A 12,220-nucleotide genomic window follows, 5' to 3' on the forward strand; every position below is an offset into this window, starting at 1 on the left:
TTTATAAACATTGCTTTATTATGATGGTTAGGAGTAACTTTATTTAAAACAATTAAGTTTAACAATCAATTTATTAGATGGTTGTGCTCATAAAATTTAACTAACAATTTATTACAAGGTTTTGCTCAAAATAGTGCATTAAGAACAAAAGATGCGTTGCGATTGTGATAGTGATTATTGTGATAAACGCTGTGGACTGTACGCGACGTGTGCTTGCGTCGGATAGATGTGCAAACCCCACCACAACGTGTAAAGGCGTCGGGTAGCATCGGGTAGCGTCGCAAGGCTCGGGTAAGTGTGTTCCTGGCTTTAAACTTACTAATTTGTTGTATTGTTTCTCTATTCACAACGTGATGTGATCCTGTTGCTCGACCCTCTGTCGTTCCGCCTTATGGTTTTAAGTATCCTTAATGGAAGATAAAATTCATTTTTGTGATTTTACACTTATCGCCTTACTTTTCCGCACGGGTGATTTGAAAAAAAATTGTTTGGACGCCACAGAAGTGAGCACATTTCAAAAATACAAAGCTCAGTCATTTTTTTTGATATCAAAGCCAAGGTAAAAATGAGCGAGGAAATTACGCGAGAAATCGTCGAATTAGTTAACTCAGAAGAGGGAAAGGAAATTGCTTTCAGTTCACCTTGGTAAAAGGGTCACCGCAGCTTCACGCCGAGGAACCGTACCGAGGAAACTTTTCCCATCCCTCCCCATCCCACAACACTTTCGTAATTAAAATAAGTCTGATACGATTTTCAGAGATGGGATCCTGGCAAATTGAAAGGATTTACAATGAAATGAAAATAGAAACGACAAGACACAAAGTGCACGTTGAATGGGAAGTTATTAGCGATAAGCCGTACAAAGGGAGGCGAGGCGGATGAAGGTTGTCACCGCTCCTATTTACGGAACTATCTTATCCCTCTTGATCTACTTTTCTGTTTTCGTTTTCTCTACGGAAAAAAAACGCCAAATCCTGAAGCTGACCTTTCCTCCCTTAATTATGTGTCTTGAATTTAATTCGATATCAATTTAAGTGAATAATTGTGCTAATTAGAAAGTTTTTACTCTTGAAAAAATAATTTTAATTAAATAGTGAAACGATTGGTCAAATTGTCTTGTACATTATTTAAATTTTTAAATATTTATCACATATTTTTGTTCAAGGCAGACTATGACACCTTAGCGATTGCTCGCCTTTATTAATAATAATAAGAAAATATACATTTATCCATTATATTTCGTGGTCCTATTGACCAAATAACTTCTTTCAATTAATTAATCTTTATGTAAGGTATGAAAAAGTCAGTGCCACGAGCGGGATTCGAACCCACGACCTTCGGCTCACGCTGCTTTAACCACTTAACCTGGGGGCCGCTGTAGCAGAGTGGTTAGCGTGAGAGACTCTCGGCTCGTAGACCCCGCGGTCGTGGGTTCAATTGCCGCCGTCGCCTCTGGCCTTTTTTTCAAAAAAAAAACAAAAAAAAACACTTGACTTCGAACCACTCGGACACCAACTCCACATCTCAACCTACCTTTCGAATTTTCCCTCTTTTTTGCCATTTTCAAATGTCGTGTAATCAGGATTTTATTCTTGGCGACATTTGAAGTGGTTGTAGGTTCAAGTGGTAGAGCAGCGGCGTATTTAGCCGAAGGTCGTGGGTTCGAATCCCGCTCGTGCCACTGACTTTTGCATTTCAACCAATACCTAACATAAAGATTTATATATTTATCAGTGATTTTTATTTGCACAGCTGAGTTAAGGAAGAGTTAAGGAAGAATCCTTCCTTTTACCTACCTGATCCTAAAATCCTTACTATCCGACAGATACTTCACATCACACATCAGCGTCCACTCTCTATGAGATGGCTATCGCACAGATCACCTCAAGGAAGTATCTTAGACCCATCCTGTACACAGTATATACCGCAGACATTTTTTGCTCTCATAAAGACCCTGTCATCTCAACCAGAAACTAGCAAACCATATTGCATCGTATGAGCAGTGGATCAAGAGTTGGAAGATGACAATGAACATACAAAAATATGAATATGCCAATTTCAACATTCGGAGAAAAAACACTGTTTCCATCTACCGCCCACCAGCTAACGTAGTCCGCTAGCTTGGAGGAGCTTGGATTCATTGACAAACGACTTACATGGAACCCTCACTTGCGATTAAAAAGAAAAGAGCTAAACAGAAATTTCAGACTTGTTAAAGAATTGCGGGACAAACGATCAAAACTAATTCTACGAAACAAACTACTCATGTACATAACTATTTTGAGGTTGTGTTCTGACCTCCAACGTATCCAATCCTTATAATCAAAAATCCATCGAACCATCGTCAATCCTCTTTTCTATGTATCCAATCTTACCATCCACAATGATCTTAATATCTATTATGTCCTAGAAGTACAAGAAAACCGCTACAAGAAGTTTCACAAGAACATATCCAGTCACACAAACCCTCATGTCAGAACTTTCTGTGCTACAGAAAATTTTAACTAAGCTTACTTACATGGTCTTGCTAGACATAGAAAAGGCTTCAGATGTGTAGAGATTGAAAGCAAATATCCCTCCTGTTTGTTCAAAGTTATAAATGCGTACCTGTACAACAGATCCTTCAAAGACAACCATCGTGTTGTGGACGTCATAGCACCCTCCTCTGAGAACTTGAGAAGGTCGAACGCTGCTCGAGAGTCTTTCTCGATGTCGATCAGCCTTTCCAGCAAGTCTGGCACCTAAGTTTACTCTTACCCTTAAATCCTACCTAGCCGACAGGTACTTTAGAATATGGGTCGGACCCTCACGCTCTCCCTTGAAAAGGCTGGGCGCGAGAGTCCTCAGTATATATTGCTAATATCCCTTCCTATCCGTGTGACAAATCGGTTTGTTTTTACGTGGAAAAAACGTATCTCCGGTAAAAGCAGATGGGAGCTCCACTATAATAGCGTGGGACGACTCAGGAATGTTTTCATTTTTTGCACCTAGAGAAGGTTACATAATAGAGCTAACCAGTTATGTAGTGGTGGTAGACTCAGAAGGACTTCTAGGGCATCCGTGAGGTTTGTCCTCATTGCCCCAGTTATGCTCAGACACGCCAGTCTCTGTGCATCACTGAGGCAATGAGACAGTATTGAGAATCTTAACCGCCTTTAAATGCAATGTCTTAGTCCACCAAACCACTGATCCATATGCTATCACGGTGGCTTTTTTGTGGATTTGCGGAGTGTGGTGAGCATTTCGAATCAAAATTGAAAAGTTTAATAAATTCATTCATTAACTCGTGTCAATTCGAATAGAGAAATGTTCAGTAAGATCGTGATCGCCCCCTTCATTTCTTAGCATGCTCAACGGTAATTTTTCCGCAATGCTGTGCGTGGCTATTGGTAAACCAAAAATAAAGCTATAACAGTCCTTGAAGGCTTGTTGTTGTGTGCTTTGGTTTTCTTTTGTGTTAAATTGTTTGATGCCAGAAGTTAATAAAAAAAGAAAATTAATCAACTCTTTCATTCAAAATGCTATCTATGCACTCGAATAGTACTAACAAATGACACGCTTCAATTTGTGCCGACATACCTAACCTGTATCCTGACGTCTAACAGCCTACTACTTTATAGGATAGGGGATGTATCTACTACGGATGAGAATATAAGGACAGGTCAGAAATGAACATAAGAAATGTGTTGGTCTGATTTAATTAAAGTGTATTTAAGAAGAAAAGTACGTGTAAAAAAAAAAAAACAGCTGTTAAATTCATGGTAGCCATGTTGGTTTTCTACGCCCTGGCGGATAATAATGTGACTACATTTTCGACCTAACATCTAACATTAGCCTTGGCCTGTTAGATCGAGCAATGTTAACCAGCCGATTCATACAAGTCTACGTCATAATTTTTCTCGAACCAACAGGACAGAGATAACAGGGTTAACGCAAAGATCGTGAATAACCCTATTTTTTCAGTTAGGAAATCGACCGTCGCTGACCAAAAAAAAACATCGTTATGAAGTTTGCGAAACAATTCTTTGTTGAAACTGAAAGAACCTTGTCTGCGAAGAATTGCTACTTGTGTCGAAAAGAGGATTCTCTAAGATAACGGCAGACGTTCTGGACAAAGTGGCTCGACAAAGGAGAAGCAGCACCACATTTTCCAAACCGCCCAACTCATAAAAAAAGAAGGTGATGCTCACTCGTTGGTGGGCTTCATTTGGGCTGATGTACTACACCTTATTGAATCTGGCGAAATGTATTGTTCTTAAATTGAGGCAATGCACCAGAAATTGGCATTATTGAAGCCATCGTTGATCAATCGGAAAAAGCCGATTCTGTTACACGACACCGCTCGGTTCCATGTCTCACATGTGACAACACGAAAACTATTGGATCGATCCCGCCGACTACAATTTTTTCAGACACCTGGACAACGTTTTACAAAATAAAAAAATGATCAAAAGTCGTTAGACAATGCGTTAATAATAAAGATGTTAATAATAATAGTTAACGTCAGTAATAATAAGACGTTAATAATAAAGAATTCTATTGAGGGCGTATAGAGAATTTGCCATCACGTTTATTGAGAGTGATCGAGGGTATTTTAATTAATAAAAAATGTTTTAAATCATTTATTTAATTGTTTTTTATTTATAACCATAAACCTTCATTATTTTTCGGACAACCCAATATTTAGTACATTGGGTGGCAGACAGAGTACAATGTTTATAAATCCCACGCCCTGAAGATGATCTCAATAAAGATCGAAACGTTGGCACGATAAAGAAAATGTTTTTTTAAAACCTACGTCACACTAGACCGCACCTCACGATCTCCGAATAATCATTAAAACATAATAAAGACACTAATATAAGATTGTGCTGGGTTATGGGCGATTCTGGAATCACAGGAAATCCCTCGGTTGACAAACTAGCAAATTGGCCTTTGATGTGCCCATACCTACAGGTGCTTTTTATGCTACAATCTATCCTAATCAAATAAGAAACCTTGGTTACATATACAAGCCTGGACAAAAAGATACCGTTCGGTTATAAATAGTCCTAGGTCCGGTGACTTTTTTGGATTGCCTAAAATAAAACAACGAAGGATTATTTGACGTGAAACATGCCATGTAGTTGAAGATATGAAACATATTATTTTGAATTGTACGAGATATCTCGAAGAGAGAAGGATTTGGTTTGACAGAGTATATTCAATAAAGGCCATTGCAAATCCTTACTTTTTCAAAAAGACGAACAAATGTACCGTCATCTTGTAGAATTTATTCATAACTGTAGGATAAAACAAGAATTAAGGATAGATTAGCTAGTTATTTTTAAATTATTATTTATTCATGTTATTTAATTATTTTATTTACTGCGTTATTTTACTTAATTAATTCCAATTTTTGATGTGTGAATGAGTGTCTATTGAACTAGAAAATGTGTTATGTAAATATTTATATGGCTAATGTTGAAATAAAAAAGCGAACCCTTCCACAATTTAGACAATCAAATACTTAGCCTACAATTAAGAAAATATTTTTTTTTTAGCAATGTATTTTATGAAAAACTCTCAAACGGGCCATGTTGTATCTATTAATAATTTTTTGTTTATTCTTTTATGAAAATGTGTTTTATTGAAAAAAAATGAAAATATTGGGTTGTCCGGAAAATAATGCAGGATTTTGGTATTAAACAAAAAAAAAGAAACTAGTTACTTTAAAGCAATGTTCTTTAATCAAAATAATTTCCCATACTCTCAATACATTTCTCCCAACGTGTTGGTAACTTATTAATTCCGTCTGAGTAGAATTCAGAATTTTTAGAATTGATAAAGTCAATAAATGCATTTTCCAGTTCCGTTTGATTTTTGAATATTATGTGTTGTAAGTAGTGGTCCAGGTGTCTAAAAAAATGGTAGTCAGTAGGCGAGAGGTCCGGAGAGTAGGGTGGGTGAGGCAAAGTTTCATAGCCAAGCTCCAATAATTTTTGTGACGTTACACGTGACACATGTGGTCGAGCGTTGTCATGCAACAAAATGGGCCCTTTCCGATTGACCAAAGAGGGCTTCATTACTGCCAATTTCTGATGCATGGTATTAATTTGGTTACAGTATGATTCAGCATTGATGGTTTCGCCAGGATTTAAGAAGCTGTAGTGTATTAAACCAAATGAAGCCCACCATACCGTAACCATTACCTTTTTTTGATGAGTTGGGGGCTTTGGAGCTTCTCCTTTGTCGAGCCACTGTCCAGAACGTCTAGTGTTATCGTAGAGAATCCACTTTTCGTCACATGTAACAATTCTGGCCAGAAATGGGTCATTTTTGTTTCGACAAAGAAGTGATGCACAAACATCAAAGCGCTGATTTTTTGGCGATCGTTTAATGAGTGTGGAACCCAATTTTCGAGTTTTTTCACTTTTCCAATCGCCTTGAGGTGGTCAGCGACGGTCGTTTTACTGACTTTGAGTTGCTCTGCAAGTTCTCGAACAGTTGTTTTGGGGTTTTCTTCCACCACTGATCGCAGAACATCATCATTAAGAGAGGAAGTCCTTCCACGACCTTCTTCATCTTCAAGGCTGAAATCTCCCTCCCGAAATTTTTTAAACCACCTTTGCACAGTGCACTCATTAACACAACCCTCGCCCCAGACTTGGTTAATGTTTCTAGCCGTTTGGGCTCCGCTTCGGCCGAGTTTAAACTCGTAAAAGAAAATCGTACGAAATTCTCGCTTTGACATTATAAGGATGACTGAATTATTTCCAAGTAGCGGAATGCTACAGAGGTAAACAAACAATATCATTTGGAAGAGGATTAATAAGTGTTGACATTCATACAAATGAGTAATCCTGTAAACGTAAACAGAATATTTTATATAGATTTTTTTTAATGAAAACTTAAAATCCTGCATTATTTTCCGGACAACCCGATATTCGAATGGTCTGAAGGATCTGTTTCCACGTGCTTTGAAACAAGGTGGGTCGGGGGTGTTCGCGACACCCCCGGATCTATCGAGCGATATACATCGGTGTATCAGGCGAACAGGAGTCAAAGGAAACCGAACTACCTTCGTTATCTTTTGTTATTCGATAACTTTTTGAAAGAGAGGGAATCTTTTTATATTCAACTTTTATTCTTTTTTTACATTAAACTATGTAACGAAGAATTCTGATGAAGAATACAGTTGAAAATTGTATTTTCTCTTTAGTAATTTTATTAATAGCAGTAATTTCGTTTTGATCGTCGTGGCCATGACTCAGCTCTTTAACATTAATATAAAGCAGTTTTATTTTCTCCGCTCAAATAGGCCTGTTATATAGGCAAGAATTTTCCAACATTTGTCTGACAACTTGTCTTTGAGAAAATTCTAAAACAATAGTTGGACCATTTGAAATGAAATAATTTCTCTAAGAAAAATAAGTAGGGTTTTCGTAAAAATAGAAGTACGCAAGATGGTGTGCTGTATTTTGTTAATGTAACATTGAAATGTTTCCAAGAAAGGGCATATTCGTTGGCAATTTTCTTGATTTTAGTAACGAGTTTGATTATATGCCGAATGATCTTCGTATTAAAAAATTGACGAAGTTAGCGACTCCCGTCGGTCCGTTTGAGTCCTATGTCAATGGTCGTCAACAAAGGTGCATATTGGTCGTCCATTTTCCAATCTGAAAAATGTAAAAATAGGTGTACCACAGGACTCAATGTAAGGTCCGTTTCTTCATTTGATCTATACGAACGACATTTTTATCAGGTTTCCGGAACTTTAACTAATGGGTACGCAATCGATATTACATCTTCCATTAAGTGAGATGGTTTAGTAAACATTGTAGCAATTAACAAAAGTTCTATTGGACGGATTGATGATTGGTTCGTTGAGAAAAGGTTTACATCTCACAGCCTCTCTACACTATGAGTCAGGACAGGCCAATGCATAGATCACCGAGAGCACGTTTGCCGATAGATGGCTCAACCTTTGGCCTAAGATTGCCAGAATCGCTTCAATGTCCTGTAGTTGCTTATTTTTCCTGTGTTGTGATGCATATAGACGTCAAGGAAATCGCTACTGCGGATTTGTGTTGGGCTTCGGCGTATAATTCGTATTTACATGTTATTGATGAAACCTGGTCGGAATCAGCAGACAATGGCCGACCAATGCTGGCCCACTGTGTAGAAACGTCACCTATGTACTGCGCACTTCGTTCGAACATGTTGGCCTCCTTTGATGTGTTTAGTGAGACCGCTTCCACAAAAGAAGCTTTCGATTCAAAAATAATGGAGGTTTTCTTTGGTATAAAATTTCGGTCATAATAGCAAAAATTTTGACCCGTGGGCCAAATTTTGAAACAATCTCAAAAATCATGGAAAATTCAATTTTTAAAAAATTTTGTTAAGGAATAAGTTTATAAATTCATATCAATTTGGTTTTCAATCATTACAAAAAAATATTCTGGCTTGAACACTGATTTAAATAATAATAAAAAACAATTAATTAAGGTTTTTAGTTGAGATAAAAACCATAATTAATTGTAATATATTAATTGGTCAAGCGGACCACGAAATTAGTGAATTTATTAATAAAAGTTGGCCTCTAGACTTAAAATGTCACATTTACTTAAAAAATATCAAATTCTAAATCTCAAGTCAAGAGGTTGTAAACAGTGCAAAATCGAGTGTTGAGACTGATCACAACTTTGTCATGTTAGAACCTCGACCGACCAACATATAAGCGGGGAACACACCCAAAGTCCAAAGTCAAATTTTCCATAAGGTTGAATTACCCCCATGCACATCTGCCCGATGCTATGCAACGCTACCCTACTCTACGCTCTGCTATCCCCACCGTCCAGATTTTCGTCGGGTAGCATCGAGTACAGTCGAAGACAAAGAACCGGACACTCATATTTTTATTCAAACTGCATATAATTGTCGTTATATTAATTACGACAAACTTATTTTAATATGAACCAAATTAACCGAGATCAAAAATTAATTAGTTTTTATTTAAAAAATAATAATTTGAATGATTTGACAGAAAATTGATCAAAACACCGAATTACCATTTACTGATAGAATGAATTTAACTTAAAATTAACTTACACTTTATACCTATAACTTACACTTTTACTTTAATTACAACATGGTTTTGCTCATACAACTACACCATTTTCGTCGAGTCTGACGCTACTCGACACAGGACACTCATATTTTTTGTAGTTTATTTCAAACTATGTATATGTAATTTTGTCGTTATATTAATTACAACATTCTTATTTTAATATAAACCAAATTAAACGAGATAAAAAATTCATGCGTTTTTATAAAAATTATTTAATTATGATGGTTAGGCAGAAATTTATCAAAACACATTGTTTATTTAAAATAATTAAATTGAACTAACAATTGATTACATGGTTGTGATCATAAAATTTAACTGACAATTTATTACACGGTTTTGCTCAAAATAATGCATTAAGAACAAAAGATGCGTTGCGATTGTGATACTGATTTGTGATCTGACGTCGAACAGATGTGCACACCCTACCAAAACGTGGCAAGTCGTCGGGTAGCATCGGGTAGCATAGCGTTGCTTCGGGCAAGTATGTTCCCGGCTTAAATAAGAATCTGAAATTATGTCTTCCAGGAGTGGCATCCATTTTTACCTGTGAGAATTACGCAATTAAGGAAGCAATTCAATATTCAATCGGGCGAATTCCCCGCTTTAAGAGCAACAGCCAAGAAAGAACGAATACGAATTTCTTCCCGTCCAGGCAGAAGGAAAAAACAACGAGGAAGTTGCTGTACAAAGTTCATAAGAATTTCATAACCTCATAAAAGATGCCTCAATCGACATTTCGGGGCATTAACATATAGAAGTTTTTATGCGAATATTTTAATTGTGTAATATCAAAATTTTTCAGTTTACTGCAATAAATTCTATTCTAATATTGTTCGAACTAGCATCACAAAAATAATTTCAATTAAAATTATAATCAGATGACATTTGCTTTGATGAATCTAATAAAAATCGACCCTAATTGATTCCATTAATTATTTACCTGGAAAAAGTTTAATTTATACTCTAATTCAATTTTAATCTGAGGATTGATTCCCCGAAAGTTATCTAGAAGGATTGTAGGAAAACCTCTGTATTACCTCAATTTTAAATTGCTAGTTCAATTTCAAGGCAGGCTATTCATGTTATCTTATGTTACATGTTACCCGACTGGCTTTTGATGTTGAAGTTTAGACGCGTGGCTTTATATTTGAACAAAAGACACGTGGAACGTTTGGTTTGCGATTCACCTTTTCGGGAGAATGTTTCATTATGTTGAATTCCTTTGTAAGTGCGATAAATACTAATTAATAATAATAATAATAATTGAAATTAAAGGCTAAGGCCTTGTTCACCTGAGAGTGGAAGGCGAGATCCCCTTCATCCTTCAGTACTTCAAGTACGCCGTCCAAAGTGGTTAAAAACGATCCGAAATCAGCTCCCAGGGATTTAAGAGCGCGTAGGACTTTCCCAGCGATGCAGTGAATAGCCACCTCTTCGCCGAGCTCGATGATGAACTGGTCAGGATCGACTGAAATGTAAAGAAAAATCTATATCAAAACTTCAAACTCCAAAATATATAAATTTAACCGATAAAAATATGAACTTTGGCTTATGGAAAAAAAATATTAGCGGAAGAGTCGGACATCGAAGGGTGGCCAGGTGGAAAGGCAATCTTGAGGGGAGACCCCGTCCTACATTACCACCTGGTGTGTGACCCGGCGGTAATTTAGCCCTCCATACTACATGGGGTCCTGGGGGCTTTTCCTTCCTTACGAATACGCTCACACAAATATATATCTGTATTCCCCGTCTCACTTACCATAATGTAAATAAGACAGGATACATAAAAAGTTACAAAAAGCAAAATACGCTTTCAGTTAAGTAGGCCAAGTAAGTTAAGTAGGGGTTGCTAACCGGATGGTGTAGCGACAAAGGTCTTTTGATAAATCCTGCTAAACTGGAACTGATAATGTTCAGCAGGAGAAGATCAATAGGTAATTTTAAAAACCCAAAATGTCAGGGCATTGAATTAAAATTAAAGGATACAATCAAGTTCCTAGGGATAACGCTAGATAGGAAACTTGATTGGAAAGGCCACATTAAAAANAGGAGAGGACATAACCAAAACACTCCCCAGGATAAAATGGTCCACAATCCTGGGGTTTGTGAATAGGTCCAATAGGTTTATACAGGACTCGTGAGCCGACCAGGTCCCGGACCTTCTAGGGATGGGGTACGGGCCTACTCAGGCTTTTAACCCCTCGGGTCCTGGTCGCCCGCCCTGTGTAATATATAAGTAGGCCAAAATATATATTAAAAAATACAAATTCGTTTTAAGCATCCTTTTAAAGCTCCTAAACACAAATTTTTATAGCGAACGAAAAATATAAGTTTTTGGGCTTGCTTACCCAGGGGAAATTTTATTGGTTTCCGATGTCCGCTGTTCCACTTAAAAAGGCATAGGTCCTCTTGATTTTACCCAATCCCAACTTAATTAGCCTCGTTTAAAATATGGATTTCTCATGTTTTAAACTATGTCAGCTAAGTATCATTTATGTGTCCCGTACCACCCTAATTATCTGTTCTGACTCTCTTTCAGCACTCACCACACTAAAAAACATAAACATTTTCCCTAATCCCAGACATCTATAATATTCTTTCAAAGACGTTGTTGTAGAAGTGTTAGTCAAATGGATTCCAGGCCACGCTGGAATAACAGAAAATGGGAAGGCGGACCGATTGGCGAGAGAAGCAGTCTTGGATGGTACTGCTCACGGAGGGGTTCCCTTCAGTGAGATCTGCTGTCACTTTAGGCGGCTCGTCTTGGATATGAATGGAGTGCTGAACAAGAAACAAGGTCCTCGCAATAAAAAAGATGAGAAGAAATGGAAATACTCTTTCCAGACTTTCCCGAAAAGAAGAAACCTTCCTAACCCGGCTTCAAATTGGCCACTCCCGAATCATCCATAGTTTCCTCCTTGAAAGAACCCCTAAACCAATATGTCCACTCTTTAAAAAAAACAATCACAATATCCCACATCCTAATAGATTGTCCTTTATACACCTCTGCAAGAACCCTCCACCAAATCTCCCAAGACCTCCAATCCATATTAAGCAACACTCAACATCAATAAATAAAATTTTTAACTTCTTAACAGACATAAAATTTAA

At 37.2% G+C, this 12,220-nt stretch overlaps 1 protein-coding gene across 1 annotated transcript in view; it reads right to left on the reverse strand.

Moving 5' to 3' along the window:
- LOC106663391 (head-specific guanylate cyclase) overlaps positions 1-12,220 on the reverse strand; it is a 199,626-nt gene that overhangs the window by 63,087 nt on the left and 124,319 nt on the right. The window contains exon 5 of the mRNA XM_024229455.1: positions 10,402-10,577. Within this exon, the coding sequence (XP_024085223.1) occupies positions 10,402-10,577 (176 nt within the window). The remainder of the gene's footprint in view (positions 1-10,401; positions 10,578-12,220) is intronic.

The sequence above is a fragment of the Cimex lectularius genome, unplaced genomic scaffold (assembly GCF_000648675.2).
Source record: "Cimex lectularius strain Harlan isolate CLEC.00 unplaced genomic scaffold, Clec_2.1 scaffold372, whole genome shotgun sequence".
Lineage (NCBI taxonomy): Eukaryota > Metazoa > Arthropoda > Insecta > Hemiptera > Cimicidae > Cimex > Cimex lectularius.